The sequence below is a fragment of the Cordyceps javanica genome, chromosome 5, assembly GCF_051103115.1.
Source record: "Cordyceps javanica chromosome 5, complete sequence".
Classification (NCBI taxonomy): Eukaryota; Fungi; Ascomycota; class Sordariomycetes; order Hypocreales; family Cordycipitaceae; genus Cordyceps; species Cordyceps javanica.
The window spans coordinates 781,865-802,401 of NC_139299.1; the positions used below are offsets into that span (position 1 = coordinate 781,865).

The following is a 20,537-nucleotide window of genomic DNA, read 5'->3' on the forward strand; positions in this document are numbered from 1 at the left end:
TTTGCCACTTTTTGCAAGCTCTTATGGAATGTGAACTGGCGCCGCGCGTGTACTACTTTCGTTCCCTATAGAGTCAATTGATTAGAAAAGCGCGCACCAACGCTTCAGCTTATCCCTTAACAGAGCATGACTTACACGCTGAGTTTTCGAGAGAGAGCTTGTAGCTTCTTGTCGCTATCGGCATCTTTCATCGCCTGAGCTAGCGCGCGGCTCCTGTCCTCATCCGTCTGTCGAGTTACCTCATCGGCAGAGGGAGGCAGTCTTTCGTTTTCCAAATCGACCTTCTGAGCGGCATCGAAGCTTTGAATAGCGTTCTTAATGCCTTCGGCGCCGAGCATCAGGGTCCCGGCAGGCAGACGACCGCCTGAGGCAGACTTGAGCTCGGAAACTCCCTCCGATTCTTCCCGCAATACACTGAAAACGCGTGAAAGTCGACCAATGGCAAGAATTTTATTCTTTAGCGCCCGTCGCCTGAATTCGAGCGATTCCGGGTCGTGGCTACCAGGAGTAACTGCGCTGGTGGGACTGGAGCTTGAATCTTCGTGCAGCTCTTCCTCGGAGCATATGCTTAGTATTGCAATCAACATGTCCATCATCTTCTCGCCAACAAATGGCAGCGACCATGAGAAGACGTCCATGAAATTCGGTAGCCAAAACGGATGGGCGGTATGGTTGAATTGCCGAATGTTGATGACGTTGTTCTCATATTTTAATACGGCTGCCTTATTATTATACATGTCGATATAGTTGGGAGCAGAAAATAACGTGATGACACTCGGGAAGCCCGTATTTTGGCTGGTGCGATACATGCGGTATCCGGCGTCCTGTGCCTCGTGCGCTCGAATGACGGAGAGGAGGTTGTTCCTGGTAAGGAAATCGCATACCGCATGGTAGGTATAGAAATACGAACACCCACGGACATCGTTGTGGCGGAAGAAGTCGGTGTTCGTCTCTTCGCCAAAGTCCTCGGCAGGATCTGCCCAGAGGAGATCGGCCATCAAGCCTTGTGTCGGCGGCTCACGGAAGCGATCAAGCTACATGTGCATGACCGGCCGATTAGCAACTCGATATTTGGTGCAAATGGAAAACGGCGGCAAACCTTTCGCAAATCGTCTAGCGTGTGCAGCTCAGGACTCAGCCCGCCATGGATGCAAAGAAATTGCTTGTTGACGGTAGCGGCGAGTGGTAGATTGCAGAACGACTTAAGACATGCATTATATACGGCCGTCGAATACTTGTGCTCGCACTCTTGTTTAAAGGTAAAATAGGCAGTCAAATGACGGCACTCGTGATTACCCCGGAGTAGAGAAAAAGTATTGGGATAGTGAATCTTGAGGGACCAGAGGTAAAAGACGCATTCGATACTGAAGTAGCCACGGTCAACGTAGTCACCAAGAAAGAGGTACTGTGTCGTGGCCGGATCGCCGCCAACCTCGAAGAGCTTGATAAGGTCATAGAATTGGCCATGCACGTCGCCGCATATGGTGACCGGTGCATCGATTTCTAGCAGGGTGCTCTCGGCATGGAGCAGCTCGGCGCCAGTGTTTATGATGAAAAGGGCTTGCTCCTCCGTAAGCCGGCCCTCGCGGAAAAGGTGGTCTTTTAGATTGTCTAGGTTGGGTTTGGTGCGTGCCTCGTCCTGATAGAATTGCTCGTCGGAAAGAGGTTCCCAAGCGGGCGGTTGTACGTCTACGGAGACAAATGACCATCAGCTACTGGCTAATCTGCAAGAAACAGCCGCGCATGGAAACAGGAAACTGCGGCGGGAGACAAGACGCGGCATAGCAGCAGAAACGCGCTCTAACCTTTGCAAAAACGTTGTTTGGTGCTGACTTTGGTACCATCGTCTAGGGTATGGATGGAAAAGTCGATGGTGGGAAGGGGCTTCTTGTGTTGGATGGCGCGAATGGCATTGTCGACCTGCCTGGTACCAGACTGTTCAGGGATGGGCGGCGACGATGCGGCGATGTCGTCTTGGCTGTCCATGTCCACGGTGCTCTGGATGATGCTATATCGACGGGAGGGGAGGGGGAGGGGAAGCGGGCGGCGGGCGGCGGGGGGACGAATGGCAATATTGACATTGTACCAGGAGACGCATAGCGGGGTAGATAGGTAAGGTACCTACTGGCAGGTATAGGTAAGGCGCAGATTAGGTAGGTAGTCACTTATAGGAAAGTCGGTACGGGGTGGCAAAGCGGGCACACGACAGCCTTATTTTGGTGGCACTGGTGGCACTGGCGGTAATCGTGGTGGCACTTTTGAACTTTTTACGTTGCTCATTTACAGCCACAGCCGTTCTGGTAACAGAGAACAGGCCAAAATAATACCTACATAGGGAAGGCCCATGCAGGTGGAGGCGAGAAATGAGTGCCTATCGGGACTAGTACCTGGTCAACTGCAGCAGGCCAAGACAGGAAAGGGACGCCGCGGAAAATTTTATTATACTGAGTACTGGTAGGAGGTGCAGGTGATGCGAATTGGCCGCGAATTTTTTTTCTGGAACAAGCTACCTACCAACCTGCCTATACAGTGTTTCCACCTCGTAGCTCGTACTGTATGCAGCTACACCGTAGAAGGCCCATTTACCGTTGCGCTAACCAGCAGCTCCGTCTCGGCCCCTGTGATAGTGAAGCGATAAGGTACCAGTAAAGTATGTACGGAGTAATAATAATGAATGTAAACAAAGGGCCGGCTTGGGGAGGGGGCTTGGGGTAAAGCACCTATACACTAGCACCAGGTAGACGTCCTGCTCAGAATACTGGTACGGGCACAGAACTGGTACGGGGTGAGGTCATTGAGAAAAGGGGTTTCTCTTTTCTCTCTCCGGCCGTTGGATGTTACGCCGTACCATTGCGCGCAGCCTGTGAGGCCGCATTCCTTCAAGTTACAGTAGAGTATCCGTAAGTAGCGGTGGCCCTGTGGGTGGCCCTCAAAGGGCGGGTGGCAAGCGTCCGGCCGAGGGGCATCAGGCCAGGCGGCTTTCGGCCACGGGGATGGGGGTTATCAGTTGCCAGACAGCCAGAGTGAGACAGCGCCGGGTCGCCCAGACTAACCGAGTCGATCGGCCGATGCTGTTACACGGAGAAAAGACAACAAGTGGTGACAATAAAATTCAAGTGCTTGGACCTCTGTGACGGTTGTGTTGAGCGTATGACCAAGGTCAATTTGACTATAGATACGGATTGGTAGGTACCTAGCTTATCACCCACATTGTTTACTCGAGTGCCGTTTTCTGCCGCTTGATGTGTTGGTCTGCCAGCTGACAGCCGGCTGGCTTCCTTGGCCGACGGTCCGTAAAGCATGGTGGCGCAACCAAGGTCGCTCCAACAAACAACAATGCATGTACTCGCTGACTCGGTATCGGCTCGTGCCTAAGCCAATAGAGACTGGCTGGTACCAGTATATGCAGGGCATGCTTCTATCCCCAGATCAAACTGCATGTGGTGCGCATACCGACTCCTCCCGTGAAGCATGTCCCCAAACTGCACGCATGCATGCATTTTTTTGCCCTGTCGGGGTCGATGCAATCAGACATGCAATCTTTCCACCCTCCCTCTCTCGGAGCAGAAACCGGAGGGGACCGGCGGGACTAGTGCAGTATTGTTGTGCCTACTGGGGAGCCATGCGGCGAAAGAAATTTTTAGTGGGCTACCCGCCTGCGCCGTCACTTGCATGCCTGCCTGCCTGCCAACTGCATAGGAGAGCGCCGCAAGAGAGAGTGCTAGCGGCAGTCCTGTCTCTAGATGTCTCGCTGAAAACCACCCGCCGAATCACCTACTTGCATGCTTGCCTGCCTCTACTGGTAGCACCTAGTACCCTAGGCAGTAGGTAATTAGCGGGGCACAGTTCCCTACTCAGTAGCCGTCACTGAAAACAGTGCACAACCCGCTGGCCAAGCCTAACCCGGACCCCGTTATCGAACCTCCGGCGCCGGAAACTGGAGCCTTTCACCACTCTAACCCCCCCTTGTAACCTCGACGTATGCAACGCCACCAGATGCGACAGTGTGACTTTTACTTAGTACTGTGTTTGGTTGAGCCGCCAGTCCTTCATATTTCTACTTGCTCCCACCACGGCCTCGTTTCCCCTCCCTCCCTCTCTTTCTTCTCTCATTATTATAGCCATTGTTGACTGGCAGTTCTTCCTACATTGTGGTTTCTCCTTGCCATTCTGATATTTTTGTTTCTATTTTCTTGCGTCGCTGAGCAATCACTCATCGCCGTCTCTGACGTTTCAGTTGTTGTCGACCAACCCACACACCACGCAACCACCACACCACACCACCACAACAGCAACAGCACGCCTTTTCTCCCCTACGCACAACACACGCACTTCCCCCATCGACTTCCGTGCTTGTGTTGGCTGTCGTAAGCTCTCGCCGCGTTTTCAAGACATGGCCCTAACAAAGCAGGCAACTCTTCGAAACCCTGATGATTTTCCGACGTTGCAACTGTTCCTCCTAGGTATGGATGCCGCTCACACCTTTACTACACTCACACCCCATGCATACATCCAATGTATACACCCTATGTACACACCCACGCTAACAATCTACGCTAGCCATTGTTCGTCTCGCGGAACCAATCGCCCTCACCTCCATCTACCCATATGCCTGGGCCCTTGTCAAGCAATTCAATTTTGGCGACGAGCAAGATGCCTCGTTCTACTCTGGTCTCCTCATCTCAGCCTTTTCCCTGGCCGAGGCTGTGATGGGAATGTACTGGGGCGGCCTCTCTGATCGAGTTGGCCGTAAGCCTGTCCTGATTCTTGGCTGCGTAGGCACCATGTTTAGCATGGTCATGGTCGGGTTCGCCTCCAATATTTGGATTGCTTTGATCGGGCGCGCCATTGGTGGTTTCCTCAACGGCAACATTGGTGTCATTCAGACCATGGTTGGCGAGCTTGTCACCAAGCCAGAACATGAACGTAAGTACCACTTATAACTCAACTACAGATTAAAAATCCCCAGGCTGACCCTGAACAGCTAAAGCTTTTGCTGTCATGCCCTTTGTCTGGAGCATCGGTACTATTATTGGACCTTGCATCGGCGGTACCTTTGCTGATCCCGCTGAGTCTTGGCCCGAGCTGTTCCCTCGTCATGGCGTCTTCGGGCGCTTCCCGTACCTGCTCCCCAACCTGCTCTGCGCATTTCTGCTCTTTGTCAGCATCATCTTGGGCTTTTTTCTCCTTGAGGAAACCCACCCCGATATGCAACCCCGAGTTCTTCTTCCTGCGGACACGTACGTCTCGGAAGAGACCCCGCTTATGGAGACTTCGGATGCGATGAAGCGTCCTGCTATCGATCTGCGCGCGGAAACTTATGGAACCATGCGAGAGACAAGCGAACAACGCCAAGAAGGTGTCGAGCGCGAGGAAAAGTCGCTCTTCTCTGTTCCTGTCTGGAACAAGCGCGTCGTTGGCTTCATCATTGCCCTCTCCATTTTCACCTACCACTCGATGACCTACGACCATCTGATGCCCATTTTCTTTGAAGACGAAAGAGCCTCAACACTCGTGTCCTCGCTCAAGGTTGGCACTTCCTCCCCCTTCTACTCACCTGGTGGCCTAGGCCTCTCTCTTCGCCAGGTCGGTCTCATCATGGCAGTCAATGGAGGCATTGCCTTGTTTGTCCAAGCAGTCATCTTCCCGCTCGCTGCGGAGAGATTCGGTGTGTACAAGCTCTTCATCATCGTTACGGTGCTTCACCCCATCATCTACGCCATCGTCCCTTTTCTTCTCTACGTCCCCGAGTCCATGCTCTTCCCCGCCATCTACTCCTGCTTGGCTGTGCGAAACATCCTCTCCATCACCCTCTACCCTCTTCTTCTCATCCTCATCAAGGAGGCTACTCCCACTTGGAGTGCGCTAGGCAAGGTGAATGGTCTGGCTGCTAGCGCTGGTGCAGCATGCCGCATGATTGCACCTCCTATTGCAGGCTACCTGTATACAGCAGGCAGCAAGATGGACTGCACCGCACTGGCTTGGTATGGCAGCGTCGTCGTCGCTATCGCCGGTTCCGTCCAGTGCTTCTCTGTTCCGCGACCACGAGTTGATCGATCGGAAGAGAGCGCAGTCAACAAACCTCAAGTCACAGCTGAAGTTTCAGTTGATGACAGGGAGTAAACAAAATCTGTTTCTCGTAACCCTCGCATTTCAGGCGACCAACTTCCGCTATTGCCCCTTGTTCCCCCAACTTCCGTTGATGAGATTGGGCAGCGCTTCGCCTGGTTGTTCCTGGTAAGGGGACACAGTCTGAATCTGCCCAATGCATTGATCCAGGTAGCAGTTGACGACATCTTCGCAGTGGTTGATTGCTGGTGTTTACCTTTTTTTTATTGCCGTTTGTTTTATGGTTTGACGGATATTATATGATTCTCCCACGATTCCCATGGCGCATGCATTTCGGAGCACATGATAATTACATGGGTCGGCGTTGATTTGTTTCTTATTTTTGGATTTACTCAAAAGTGTATTTCGTGTGCTTTGATTCACCTCGGGTGGATTTCCCTCATAATACAACGAGGCAGGCAGTTACATAGATTAGACAGGCGTAATTGTAATTGGTTGCGTAACTTTTTTTTAATCTGGAACTGCAGGTGATGCTCCGAAAAGTTTGTGCATTTGTGGCAAACATGGTAGCGATGAATTCTGCGCGAAATGTGTGAGATGGTCATCCGTCGTCGTCTTTGGCGGGCGGTGGTGGTCTCCGTCACCACCAAAATTTTTTAGTTGCAGTCGTAGAACCCCATAGAATTTTTTGTCATCGGCGACCTCAGTGACACAGTCTTTCGAACCCAATCAGAGTTACGGAACTAGTGAATTTTCACCGTGTCCTCTGCCATCACGAATAATCAGAAATTCATTTCATTTACACTAGAAGTCCAGGAACCGGGCACCGTCGGGCTGTAGCCCCTCCTCAACCGGCGCAATGCAACTGGAAGAACTCACAGAGCAGCTCATGAATGCCGCGACCCTCAAAGAGCAATCACCCGCACAAAATGAACCCAGCAGCAACTCAAAAGAGGGCGCGGCAGATGCGACCAAGCCCGCGCTGCCGCCCGGCATGGCCCTCAACAGCGGTAAGACGACGGCGGAGATCCTCGCAGATCTGAACAAGTCGCCGCTGTTCATGACGGAGCTCGAGGACAATGACGACATTGCGGCGCTGCAGGCGCTCGACTACGAGGGCACGGCGCTGGAGAACAGCGCCGACTTCAAGGAGCGCGGCAACGAGTGCTTCAAGGTCCGCGGCTACGCCGACGCGCGCGAGTTCTACACAAAGGGCGTGCTACTGCTGGCGGCCGGCGAGCGCGCCCGCGCCCGGGGCGAGACGACCCGGGACCCCGACGGCGCGGCCGACGGCCCCGACGAGGTCGCGGCGCAGCGCGCCATGCTCGCGTCCCTGTACCTGAACCGCGCGGCGTGCAACCTGGAGCTGGACAACTACCGCAGCGTGTGGCTGGACTGCACGGCGGCGCTGCGGCTCGACCCCCGCAGCGTCAAGGCCTACTACCGCGCGGCGCGGGCCCTGCTCCGGGTCGACCGCGTCGGCGAGGCCGGCGACATGTGCGCCCGGGGCCTGGCCTTTGACGCGGGCAACGGGGCGCTGCGCGCCCTCGCCGCCGACGTGGACGCGCGCGCCGCGCACCTCGACGGCCAGCGCCGGCGGGCCGAGGAGCGCCGGGCGACGGCCCAGCGCCGCGAGAGGCTCCTCCGGGCGGCGCTCGCCGCGCGCGGCATCCCCACGCGGTCCACGGACAAGCCGCCCGAGATGGAGGACGCCGCGGTGCGGCTGGTGCCGGACCCGGACGACCCGCGCAGCCGCCTGGCGTTCCCCGCGCTGCTGCTGTACCCCGTGCACTTTGAGACGGACTTCATCAAGGAGTTTGACGAGACGCAGTCGCTCGAGGACCACCTCGGCTACGTCTTCCCGCTGCCGTGGGACCGTGAGGGCGTGTACCGCCTGCCCGCCGTGTCGTGCTACGTCGAGACCCGCGACGGCGGCCTGCTCAAGATGGGCAAGAAGGCGTCCCTCCTCAAGGTGCTGAGCACGGGCAAGGTCGAGGTCGTGGATCAGGTGGTGCGCATATTCGTCCTGCCGGCGGACAAGGCCGACGAGTGGATTGTCAAGTTCAAGGAGCAAAAGGCGAGGGAGAAGGGCCGGCCATAGACGTTGCCGTGCCATGACGAGTGACGACTTCGTGTTTGACATGGGCCGAGGCATGGGGTAGCGGATGTAGGAAGGGGAATCGTGAGAATACCAGTATAGTTATTAAGTAAGATAGATTCGAGCAAGGTCGAGTTAGTAAACAATGGTCCCCTCAAGCCCAAAAGCTATGATATATGCTAAAAGTTGAAAGTCTGCTTGAAGGTGAGATAATGTGAAAACCGCCCAAACAAGTACAAGCAGTCAAGGCTGCGGGTGCAAGGAAAAAGCGGAAAAGAAATCTATCCCAACCCCTACCGATAACGCCTTGGAGCACCGTCTATCCCAAGTGCACATCTTCATAAAAGCAGATGCTCCATGTCTACCCGCGCGAGCGGCCGTGCCCCTCTCCCTGTAGTCCTACCAGCACACTAGCGGCATGGTAGTCCTCTATCCTCCTCGAACCGTCCCTCTGCGTGCGTTTGCGAGGGTTCGATTCCCCTCGCGATGCCGGTCTCACATCCCTATCGCTCGAGCGGCCGCTGAAATCCATAACTACCGGTGATACGTACCTTCGCTTCAGCCCGTACCCTTCGCCCACATGGATAAGTGGGCGGACCGGTGTGATCGGGTACTCTCGCCCTAGAATCTCCCGCGGCTGCGCGCGCCGTTGCTCCGGAGATTCTTCTCCGACGAGTACTAGCCCGTGTCGGCCATCCTCAACATACTGGTGATTCCGGAATCTATCCATGTTACCAGAGATGAGGGGTCGTTGGCTGTTCGCGGACCGGGGTGGCGTGATTGGCGACGTAGCGGTATTTACCGCCTTCCAAGATGATGGAACGCGCTGCGGACTCGGTTGCATCAGCCTCTCACATTCCGGTCCGGGGAGTCTTCTCTCGTACGAGCGTTGGTCGGGCCTGGGTTCGAGAACATGGCAGTGCTTCGGTGCTGCAGCGGGCCGAGGCGCGAATGGCGAACTCGATTCCGTGCGCATCGAGCGTGAGGCTCGGGCCTCCTGCGTCGCCTCCTCGATAATTCGAGGATCGATGGTCATGTCTCTATACCCATGGCTATTAGGTACGCGACATTCCGATGGGAATGTTGGGCCGAAGAGCGGGATGAGGGCAGGAGCGATGGGATAGCAAAAGGTGGCGCATATGGCCCTGGCACATTTATAGGGCATCCAGTATCCTGAAGTGTGGCTTCTCGTCAGTGACTATGTCAAGATGATTGCGGCGGCCCAGCGCGCTTTGTCATACCTTGGGCTGAAACGGCTCCTCCTGTGATGCTTGGTGTGATGTCTCTCAGCCCCGGGTTCTTGTCCAGCATCTGTGAAGGTTTGGTCTTTCAAGTGTGAGTCAGTACCCGGAACATTATGGTCACTGTCTCTCGAGAAATGTACCCACCTTTGCGAATCCCATACATTTAAAGAACGGAGTGATTCTGACTAGGCCGACATCGTAATCCCACATGACCGTGTAGTCCGCGGGGGGGTCTGTTTGTGAGCGGAAATCGTATTTGAGCACTTGAACAGGTTACTAGAGTGTTTTCCTTGGTCCAAGAATCCCAGCGCTTACCATCTATGCTCTCCCGCCCAGTCTTTCCAAAAAAGTCCTTTTTCGAGCTGTTATATGGGATGTGCTCGCAAGACTGGCGTATTTGTCCGAATGGCCGCACCTGAAAGAGCGCAATCTGTCGAATCATGTCTTGACTCAGCCCTTCTTCAAAGGGCATAAAATTGACGGGTCCTCTTTGCTTCCCTGGCTTAGAGGACCACTCCCGCGGTCGTACTGGGTGTCTGGCTGTTGCGCTGCCAGCAGCGACGCGTTCGGGAGACATCTGCACGCAGGCTTCATCTGAAGAGCCATCCGATGGTTCGGGTGTGACCGGGTTGAGGAGGTCTCTGATCTGAAGCATGGTAGACATATTCCCGTCTGTCGCACTTTGTACTTCAGATACGGAGACTTTGGTGGAGAAGGGTAGATGAGGATGGCGGAAAATGATAAAGGAACGTCGGAGCGAGTTTTACCAGCTTGATTTACTGGAAACGACTAACAATAGTCGACCTTTTTAAAGGAGAGTGTTACGAAGAGTCGGAGGAGCCGCTGTTGCCTGAAGAGCGATGGGCGATGCAGAGTCTAGCACCACTCGAACTGCGGACACAAGAAGGTTAATAACTGTATTTCGATCGCGGGTGAGTCTGAAGTATACTCTTTGACTTCGTTTGGTTTTGGTGGTTTACGACCACCCCGTAGTAATCACGGTGTTCCGGTGACGGGAAGATGGAACAAGAGGCCCCCCGGTGGGTGTTTGCGCCGCCGGCTAGACACTCCGCTTTGGTTCATTAGTATATATGATGGCCCCGGGTTGTAGATGTATGCATACCTTTTGACAAAACAGTTTTGGATGCTCTCAAAGAACTGTTGATTGTTGTTTTCTGCGGATTACAAAAGATGAAGTTGAAACGATGAGAGGAAGGGAACGGGTGGCAGCCTCGTGATCTGGGGTTCTGCTCGGGGGTTAAATATTGGGCAGCAAATACACATATGCCAACAATGGTCACACTCGTCGTGTTGTGACAGGCCAGTAGGAGACAAGGAGGACGTGTGCAGCCTGGGGGTAGTTCACTCCGTAATGCGGAGGAAGAGAGAGCAACCTTGGGCTGCGAGGAGCTGGAGTAACAGTGAATCAGTGCTTCGCCTAGGTTCGAGGATTGGGCCACCACCGAGAAAGGCGTCGTGTTGACTGATTTGGGGAAGCCGTGGCAGCCCTGCTCAGTAGAAGCAGGACTCCGTCATTTGACAGGATACAGCAGCAGGCAGACGATATGGTCAGGACACAGCTCGGGGGGTGGGGACCCGCGACGGCAGATTCTCAATTGTCATTAGCAAAGGGGCGTCACAGGTAGCAAATGACGGAAGGCAAAGCGCCAAACAGGGAATCTTTGGGGTCTGTTTGGACAGAGCCGTACCTGCTGCAGGGGGTGTGAGCGCTTTGGGTGTCGAGAGGTGGCCTGGGCCGTCGTCGGCAGCGGGTAGCCGCATAAACACCCTATGAATGCCCTATACAAAATAAAGCGTTGTTTTATACCGTTTCAACGGGCTTCGGGAGTTCCCGAATGGACCATGAAAGGCGGATTCAAAGAATACTAGAGAGTGTCGCGAGGCTAGTATAAGCGCCGATGAAAGCGATGGTACGCCCAGGCAGGCAGGGGTCTTCTTCAGCTACTTTGTCACTTCAGCTGCCGTCGGTTTTTTTTTTTCCTTGTACTGCGAGAGAAAAAAAAACAACAGTCTTGTTCGTCGTTCGGGGCAGCGCCCAACCTCTGAGCTGCGTAGCCGGCCGTCTGTGCCTGCCGGAGACTGCGCCTTGGAGTCGCTCAAGACCAGGAAACGGGGCCAAGGCGTCGACATGGTACGGCGTGCGAAGAGCGATTTTTTGTGACATGTTGGTGAGGGGGCAGCTATATAGTTCCATTTTGATAGTAGTATGCACACTGGTCATCCTGCTCCTACGACGCCACGACGTTGTACAACAGCCGCAGCAGCCAATTGCATCTTTCAGCCATGCTGGCGGCTGGAGTGAAGGAGGGAGGGGGGGGAGAGCTTGTGGTTGCAAGGCCATGGGCTGCGCCGGTCACAGTTCTCCACTGCTGACTGACAGAAATGCTGTGCATCTTGTCAGAAAAAAAAAGTCCGGGTGCGTCCTTCGATGGTCCGCGGAGGGAGGGGAGGGAGAAAGGAAACACACAAGCGCTGGCTCTGAAACGCGAGGGCTCTAGATGTCTAGATGTCTCTTCTTGTACGCTCCGGGCTGCAAAGATGAAAGCAAACAAGCGTTTCAGAGAAAGGAGGCACCTTTCTTATTTTGCTGTGTTCCGCGCGTTATAAATTCTGCACCCATGCAAGTCTTTCTTTCTTTTTCTTTTTTCCCTTTTTTTCCTTTTTTTCTTTTTGACCTTTTGGCTCTCTCGTCAACGCCTGGGGACAGACGTCGCACAGGTTCTACGACCGCGTAGGCAGCAAAGACAAGTCACTGCCACATCACCGCAAAGTAGAAGAGGTGAAGAAAGTAAAAATAAACACGTCGTGGCGTCGTAAGGTATCTATCTTTCCAGTCAGGTTGAAGGGTTATGCAAGAGGGTCCGGTGACCAGCGACAACGCTGTACTTCCTCACAAGGACAATAAGGCCGTCTCTTCTTTCAAAGCCGCGCCCTCGAAACACCACAGCTTATCGCGCAGAGGTGTGGCAGGCTCCCCGGATGTCCCTGCTACCTGACGACTCGAACCTGGGCAAGCTGATCTCTATGCTTGCAGCACGGCCAACGCCATACGTGGACACGTAGTGAGCATGCGCCCCCGGGAATGCGTTGAGAAAAACCCCCGATTCTGCCGTGCAACAGCAAGACTTGTACGTGGCCAGGCTAATACGCCTCGTTGACCCCCAACATGGCTTCGCACCGCTTTTTCGACGCTGTCCAACACCAGAAAAAGCACACAATGCTCTCGTCTCTGTACAACTGGCGTCAGAGGCAGACGTTGTCGTGATGCATGGCGGAATGGGGAAGCTTGTACCGACGCCTGCTGTATCCCTTGGCTGTTCGTCAGTCACTCTCGGAAATTTGCAAGTGCGCCTCTGTGACAGCCCAGTGGTTTCATTTCACTATTGGTTGCAACAACAGGTGTCATGGTCCAAATATGCCAAGCAATGCAGGCCACACGGTGAAGAGCGACCAGAGCTGGTGGTGTGGGATTCAGGGACGCTGCATTCGCAGGCCATGGAGAATATCACCATGATGTCAGGATTTGCAAATTAACGGAGTAAAGTCTACCCCGTTCGCCGCATCTTCTTCTTGCTGAGCCATCCCCAGCTGCTACTCTTCCGCTTGCCCACTCCCTCACCCAGTCGCTGCGCCATCCCTGCCATGTGACGCATGACCTTTTCCTCCATCTGCGCGTCGGTCAAAATACCTCTCCCGCCGTCGGGTGCTGTATCTGTATCCTGCGCGCCGTTATAAGTGCCGTGTACCACCTTGAGCGTCATGCATAACCCCTCGGCCTTGGCCATCAGCCACTCGCCATGCTTCAGCCCATTTCGCCAGTGAGGCGGCAGTGCCTTGAAGCCCAGATATGCCCCCACGAGTGCTCCGGCAAAGCATGCATTTGTATCTGCATCCCCGCCGAGCATAATCAAATCTGTAATGAGGCATTCAAATATGGTGGTTTGAGTCGGCAGCGGGGCAGTCAAATTTCCCGTTTCGCGCATGGCCAAACGCACAAGATGGACGCCAGAGCCAAAGGTCTTGTAAACATATCCTATCTTTCGCGGCTCGTCAAGTTCAAGGTCTGACAGCTTTCCCACTTTAGCATGTCGCCACAGTTCGTCCAGGTCAAGATGCGGCTCCTCGTCTCGGTCCTCGTCCTGTAGCTGTTCTTTCCGGTACGATACAAACCATGTCACTGCACTCTCAATCAACGCGTCGATGTCACTCTCCCTTCTTATTATGTGGAGAATCAATCCTCGAACTAGTGCGGTCCCAATAGCGCATGATATGATGCATCTCGGATCGGGATGGGTAATGACGGAGAAATCGGCAGCCGTTTGAAACGTCTGCTCAAGGGACTTTTGTAGACACATTAAGCCGAGAGGGTGAGTCCTCATCAAACTACCGTTCGCAGCCGCTTTGTATCCGGAATTCTTCCATCGCTGACGAGCGGTGACCTCTGGGTCTTCCAGAAAGGTCTTTGACCGGACTGTAGATCCCACAGTGTGGCCCAAACCCATGGGGAGGGTGTCCAAGGCTCGTAAGCCCTGCCTAACCCAGATGTCCAGGCGCGTGGCGAAATCTCTCGCAGAGGGGTCTTGCCCATTTTTGTGCAAATATGACAGTAATATCAGCAGCGCATGGTCAGTGTCGTCTGTCCATTCGCCTGGTTGATGCGGATCGCGATGTGCGTCGGAATGCAATGCCGTTGCCTCAGACGTCGGCGCCAGCACAAAGCATCTGGAAGGATATACCTGGGCAGCGATAGCTGCGGAGAGAAATTCGGTATACAGGCCGATGGCATCACCAAGAGCTGATCCAAACAGACAGCCAATGATGCCATCTCTGAGGCTCTGATTTCGCATCTCACGCAGAGCCTCGTTTGAAACCTGAATTGCACTCATGCTAGCATTTGTTGACGATCATCTTCAAAATTTGGGTTCACATCACGACCGAGTCAGAAACTCCTGTGTCGTTTGTTGAAGTTCTAGCTTGTTGCTGCCTAACCATAGAGGGGCAGTGACAACAGTAGGTCTACCTTCAGCCATGACTGGGGCAGCTGAGACGGATTTGCACTAGATCAGAAGGAGAAGAAGTACATGAAGATCCTGGGCGACGTATGAAATGGGCAAATTTCAATTCTACCAATGCTGAGCCTTATGAATGGGAAGATACGCGTCTCGTAGCCTCGCAAATGCACATTGATCTTGCGATTATTATTGGAGTGCCCAATCATCGTGTGTCAAGACTGATGCAAGTGTCGTATATACTAAAACCACGGTTTGAATGGGCGATCCAATCACTACCTTTTGTCGCCTTAGATTTCCAGTGGTGAAATTTTTAGCGTCATTGTTCTGCTTACTACCTATCTTTCACTCTTATTCTTTTCTTTTCTTTTCTTTTTTTCCTTTTTTTCTTTTTCTTTTTCTTTTTAATAAATTTGCAACTTTGCGCAGGGCAAGCCTGAGGAGTTGTTGATATCCTAATTAGGAAAGCGGGATCTTTCATGCCTGAGGCATGAAGACACGCTCCACTAGGCCAGGTCAAACGCGTCTTCCAGGGTATGCATGGAGACAGGGACGGCTATTTACTTGGAGGGCAAATCAACAAATCCGGCTCAGTTGTTGTCACCAGCAGAGCAACCAACTGGCTCGTTTCACTTGGCTTTCACTCGACCACAATTCCTCTTGCACATCCATACGTTCGTTACTTTCGCCTTGCAACCACCATCGCGCCGCTTCATGCGCACTGCAATTGTCTAGTCTTGCTCCAACGCCCTTTGCCGGCTCATCAGCCCAGGCACCACCACAAGTCTCGCAATGGACTCCGACATCATGGATGATGACGTCTTTAGCCCAGACAACGATTCCGATGGCTACGTCCCCGAGCCGAAAGTATGTTTGTTCCCTGCAGATTGGAAGTCTCTACTGCGCTCGGTGAATCCGGTCGCAAACTTGGCATTAACAGCTACACAGAAAACAAAACCTGCCGCCTCCAAGGCGAAGAAGCTCACACAAACAACGCTGAAGCCAAAGGCTGCCCCCAAGAAGCGAAAGGTTATCAGCGATGATGAAGACGATGACAACTCAACGGGCTTCTCAAACACGCCGCCGAGCTCCAAAAAGACCAAAAAGGCACCCACAGTCAAGAAATCAGGTGGTGTACCCCTAGCAGAGGTCGAGAATGACAGTATGGTTGTGGACTCGACCCCGAAGCCTGCAGGCAAAAAGAAGTCGGCCACCGACACCTATCAGAAGCTCACGCAGCTGGAACATATCATCAAGCGTCCCGACACATACATCGGATCAGTCGAGTCGACTGAGCAACAGATGTGGGTGTTCAATAAGGAGGCGCAACTCATGGAATACAAAACCATCAGTTTCGTCCCCGGTTTCTTCAAAATCTTCGACGAAATTATGGTCAACGCTGCCGACGTCAAGCAGCGTTACGCGAACATGACCTATATAAAAGTCACTATTGACCGCGAGTCCGGCCAAATTTCTGTTGAAAACAACGGAAAGGGTATTCCCGTGGAAATGCATGAGAAGGAGAAGATCTATATCCCTGAGCTCATCTTTGGCCATCTCCTTGCCGGTTCGAACTTCGATGACGAGGAGAAGAAAACTGTCGGTGGTCGTAACGGCTATGGTGCCAAGCTCTGTAACGTGTTCAGCACAGAGTTTACCCTAGAATGCCAGGATTCCGTCAACGGCAAACGGTACAAGCAGACGTGGACAGACAACATGTCTAAGATGGGCAAGGCCAAGATGACATCCAACAAAACGTCAGACTTCGTTCGCATCACCTTTACGCCGGATTACAAGCGTTTTGGAATGCCTGGCGGCATAGATGACGACTTGGAGAGCCTCCTCTATCGCCGAGTTTACGACATGGCCGGCACCATCCGCGGCATCAAAGTCCACCTTAACGGAGAAATCATTAAGATTCCCACTTTCAAAGCCTATTGTGATCTCTATGCCAAGTCTATCGCAAAGGAGCGAGTCGCCGAGGAGGGTGGCAACCCTACTTGCACTGTCGAGATTGATAAGGAGAAGACGCACCCGCGATGGGAGGTTGGATTTGCCGTTTCCGACGGTACATTCCAGCAAGTCTCCTTCGTCAACAACATCGCAACGACAAGCGGTGGAACTCATGTCAACTACATCGCAGACCAGATCACTGCCAGTCTCCTCAAGACTTTGAATAAGCGCAAGAAGGGTCACACCTTGAAGCAGAGCCATTTGCGAAACCACATCTTCATCTTCGTTAATTGCTTCATTGACAACCCGGCATTCACATCACAAACCAAGGAGCAGATGACTACCAAAGCTAGCCTCTTCGGTAGCAAATGTGTCCTTGGAGAGCAATTCTTGAAGAAGATTGCTCAGTCTGAAGCCGTCCAAAACATCATGGACTTTGCCGAGAAGAAGGCGGACAAGCTGATGGCCAAGAGTGACGGTAGTAAGCGCTCGCGTGTGAGCAACAACAAGCTTGTCGAAGCCAACTTCGCAGGTTCGCGCCGTGGCCACGAATGCACTTTGATCTTGACAGAAGGTGATTCCGCCAAGGGTTTGGCTGTCTCTGGCAGAGCGATTCTCGATCCTGATCGAATCGGTGTTTTCCCTCTGCGAGGCAAGCTTCTCAATGTTCGAGATGCGTCTATCGATCAAATCACCAAGAATCAAGAGATTCAAAATATCAAGCAATTTCTTGGCCTCAAGCACAAACAGAACTACACCGATACCAAATCTCTCCGTTATGGTCATCTAATGATCATGGCCGATCAGGATCATGACGGCAGTCATATCAAGGGCCTTCTGATCAATTTTCTACAAGTTCAGTTCCCGTCTTTACTTCAAATTCCTGATTTTTTCCGTGAGTTTGTTACGCCAATCATGAAGGTGTGGCAAGGATCCGACCCGAAGAAGCCCACAAAGCTGCACTCATTTTTTACCCAACCTGAATTCAGCGAATGGAAAGAGAGCCACAAACATGAACTGGGCAGATGGCAATCAAAATATCTCAAGGGTTTGGGATCCTCGTCGAACGAGGATGCCCAGGTCTATTTCACCAACCTAGATAAGCATCTCAAAGAATTTCAAGTCATGAAGCCTGAGGAAGCTGAGCTGTTCGATCTCGTCTTCTCCAAGAAGAAGGCAGATGCGCGAAAGGAGTGGCTTGGAAATTTTGTTCCCGGCACATATCTAGACCACGGCACCAAGGCCATCACATACAACGATTTTGTCAACAAGGAGCTGATCCTGTTCAGTATGGCCGATAATATGCGATCCATCCCCTCCATCGCAGACGGTCTGAAGCCGGGTCAGCGTAAGGTCCTCTACTCTTGTTTCAAGAGAAACCTAACCAAGGACAAGAAAGTTGTTGAACTTGCAGGTTATGTCTCTGAACAATCTGCCTATCATCATGGTGAACAGTCCCTTCAGCAAACCATTATTAACCTGGCTCAAACTTTCGTTGGCTCCAACAACATTAATCTCCTAGAGCCCAGCGGCATGTTCGGTTCTCGTCTCGCTGGTGGCTCCGATGCCGCCAGTCCTCGTTACATCTTCACGCGATTGTCTCCTTTTGCCAGAAGAATTTTCCTTGCTCAGGATGAACCCAACTTGAAGCAGCAGTATGACGACTCGAAGGCTATTGAGCCTGAAGTCTATGCCCCAATTATTCCCATGATCCTTGTCAACGGTGCTGATGGTATCGGTACCGGTTGGAGTACCTCGATTCCAAATTATCACCCCACTGACATTGTCAAGAACTTAAAACGCCGGATGGGTCGTCAGGGTCTTAAAGAAGAGGACGAACAGCCATTCGAGCCTATGATGCCCTGGTTTCGTGGGTGGAAGGGGTCCCCCGAGGCTGCCGGCCCCGACCGTTACAAGTTCAACGGCATTGCATACCAAAACGATCAGAATCCAAACGAGGTGGTGGTAACTGAGCTTCCCATCAGAATGTGGACTGATGAATTCAAGGCCAAGTTGGAAAAGGTCATCAGTGGTGGGGAAGGCCCTGCTTGGATTAAGGACTACAAAGAATTCAACGACCACAACACTGTGCACTTTGAGATTATGATTGACGAGAAGTTTATGGGCAAGGTCCTCGAGGAAGGTCTCTTGGAGCGTTTTAAGCTTCAAAAGCAGATCGCGACATCTAACCTGGTTGCCTTTGACATGCAAGGTCGCATTCGCAAGTACGAAAAAGTGGAAGACATCATGGAAGAATTCTACCAATACCGACTTGACATGTACTTGGAGCGAAAGAAGCACTGGCTCAATGTCTACCACCGTGATTATCGCAAGCTAAAAAACCAAGCTCGCTTCATTCAAGAAATCATCAGTGGTGTGCTAGTTGTTGGCAAGAAAAAGAAGCAGGCTTTGATCACGGAGCTGCGCGAACGCAAATATGAGGCTTTCCCGCCTAAGAAGACTGGTGGCAAGACGGATGAGCAAGAACTTGGTGACGAGTCCGACGTTGAGGGCGACTCTACAGAGGCGCAAGATTCTGGCTCGCGAGACTACGACTACTTGCTGTCCATGGCAATCTGGTCTCTGACTGCCGAGCGTTTGGAGAAACTCCTCGAGGCTATCGCCAAGAAGAAGGCTGAGCACGATGAGCTTCAGGCAAAGACTGAAAAAGATCTCTGGTGCGAAGATCTTGATGAATTCATGGCTGAATGGGATAAGCAGATAGCTATTGATGCCGAGATCCAGACCAAGATTCGTCGCCTCGGCCGCCGTGTTTCGAAGAAGATAGGTGCCGGCAAGAACCGCAAGGCCAAGGATGACGACGATTACGCACCGGAGAAGAAGAGTCGAGCCAAGGGTAAAGCTGCTGCGACTCAATCTACAGCGGCCAAACCAAAGGTGGAAACCAAGAGTGCTCAGCGGTTTGCCGATATGTTCGGTTCCAAGTCCAGGGTCAAGAAAGAGGCTGATGATGATATGGACCTTTCTCTTAACTTTTCCGATGATGACTTTGCTGCTCTTAGCAGGAAACCAGCTGTTCCAAAGCACACGAAGGCTACCTCGGCCACTGTCTCAGCCTTGCAATCACAATCCGAAGAGCCAGAAGCTCGTACAGCGAGGCGAGCGGCTGCTTCCAAGGCGAGAACTTTGATAGACGTCGACTCTGATTCCGAGGAGGATGAGGACGAGGACGACATGGTCAACGTCGATTCCTTGGTCAAGGGCATCGAAACTCCGGAGGAGAGCGCTCCACCTGCACCCTTGACGAAGTCGGTCTCTGCACGCTCCTTCCAGATTGACGACGATGATGACGATATTCTTGCATCGCCCGCGCCAGCTCGCTCAATGAGCAGAGAGGATGTTCTTGATAGCCTTGTATCGGATGAGGATAAGCCTCAGTCGTCAAAGATAGCGGCATTCGCTTCGGTAAAGAAGATTGCACGTCCCAAGCCCGCTACGGTCAAGCCCAAGCCCAAGCCCAAGGCGCCAGCTAAACCCAAAGCCGCGAGCAAGCCATCTACTTTGTCACCAGCTGCAAAGGCGTACGCGGCGAGAAAGGCCTCTGCGCTTGCCGACGACTCGGATGAAGATATGGCTGTACCTGGGTCGCCAAGCCCCAAGCGCGCACCAGCTCGCGCTCGCCCAGGTCGCGCGGCCGCGGCGAGAAGGCCGATTATTGTTGACGAGGATGATTCGCTGATGGCCGACGATCAGGACGAAAACGATGACCCTTTTGAGATGGACGATGACGATGACTAATTGGCTGGCACAGAGCGAGTCAGCACAGCTTGACATGCAGTTTGCAAAAGTCATCTATTGGCTTTGGCTCATGCAGTATCAGTTGCTTTTTGGCGTTGGGTTGAGGGTAGGGTGTGGCTATATTTCGGATTTTGCTATGACCTGCATTGGCTTATGTATTCTCTTGTATTGCATGTATTCGTTATTTACAGGTCGGTTCTAGTCAAGATATACAGTGTGTTCGCAGCACCAAGGCCGCCGGCTATGTGGGTTCGCAATGCACATAACTCACCACGATGTAGCGAATAGCGCCGACCTTTAGAAAAAACAAATGTATCGAGACCTGCCACTCGTCACTTGACACAAGGATGTGACAGGCCCTGGGGCGTACGTGTAGTCCTGAAT

At 52.9% G+C, this 20,537-nt stretch overlaps 6 protein-coding genes across 6 annotated transcripts; 3 read left to right on the forward strand and 3 right to left on the reverse strand.

Moving 5' to 3' along the window:
• Positions 1 to 131: 131 nt before the first annotated feature.
• Positions 132 to 1,986, reverse strand: V2A60_007480 (serine/threonine-protein phosphatase 2B catalytic subunit; the record flags this gene model as incomplete). Its single annotated transcript, XM_083258764.1, has 3 exons — positions 132 to 1,034; positions 1,100 to 1,689; positions 1,806 to 1,986. 3 exons carry the CDS (start codon positions 1,984 to 1,986, stop codon positions 132 to 134), a joined length of 1,674 nt encoding a protein of 557 aa, XP_083114890.1.
• A 2,407-nt stretch (positions 1,987 to 4,393) lies between these two features.
• V2A60_007481 (major facilitator superfamily domain-containing protein) lies at positions 4,394 to 6,123 on the forward strand (the record flags this gene model as incomplete). Its single annotated transcript, XM_083258765.1, has 3 exons — positions 4,394 to 4,463; positions 4,561 to 4,926; positions 4,985 to 6,123. The coding sequence occupies 3 exons, from the start codon at positions 4,394 to 4,396 to the stop codon at positions 6,121 to 6,123; spliced, it is 1,575 nt and encodes a 524-aa protein (XP_083114891.1).
• Positions 6,124 to 6,928: 805 nt separating this feature from the next.
• On the forward strand, positions 6,929 to 8,170 carry V2A60_007482 (uncharacterized protein; the record flags this gene model as incomplete). The annotated part of the gene is made up of 1 exon (XM_083258766.1): positions 6,929 to 8,170. The coding sequence occupies one exon, from the start codon at positions 6,929 to 6,931 to the stop codon at positions 8,168 to 8,170; it is 1,242 nt and encodes a 413-aa protein (XP_083114892.1).
• Positions 8,171 to 8,898: 728 nt separating this feature from the next.
• Positions 8,899 to 10,075, reverse strand: V2A60_007483 (uncharacterized protein; the record flags this gene model as incomplete). Its single annotated transcript, XM_083258767.1, has 5 exons — positions 8,899 to 8,993; positions 9,023 to 9,340; positions 9,409 to 9,493; positions 9,556 to 9,674; positions 9,727 to 10,075. 5 exons carry the CDS (start codon positions 10,073 to 10,075, stop codon positions 8,899 to 8,901), a joined length of 966 nt encoding a protein of 321 aa, XP_083114893.1.
• Positions 10,076 to 12,977: 2,902 nt separating this feature from the next.
• V2A60_007484 (ADP-ribosylglycohydrolase-domain-containing protein) lies at positions 12,978 to 14,318 on the reverse strand (the record flags this gene model as incomplete). Its single annotated transcript, XM_083258768.1, has 1 exon — positions 12,978 to 14,318. One exon carries the CDS (start codon positions 14,316 to 14,318, stop codon positions 12,978 to 12,980), a length of 1,341 nt encoding a protein of 446 aa, XP_083114894.1.
• A 915-nt stretch (positions 14,319 to 15,233) lies between these two features.
• Positions 15,234 to 20,153, forward strand: V2A60_007485 (DNA topoisomerase 2 domain-containing protein; the record flags this gene model as incomplete). Its single annotated transcript, XM_083258769.1, has 2 exons — positions 15,234 to 15,308; positions 15,390 to 20,153. The coding sequence occupies 2 exons, from the start codon at positions 15,234 to 15,236 to the stop codon at positions 20,151 to 20,153; spliced, it is 4,839 nt and encodes a 1,612-aa protein (XP_083114895.1).
• Between the last annotated feature and the right edge of the window lie 384 nt (positions 20,154 to 20,537).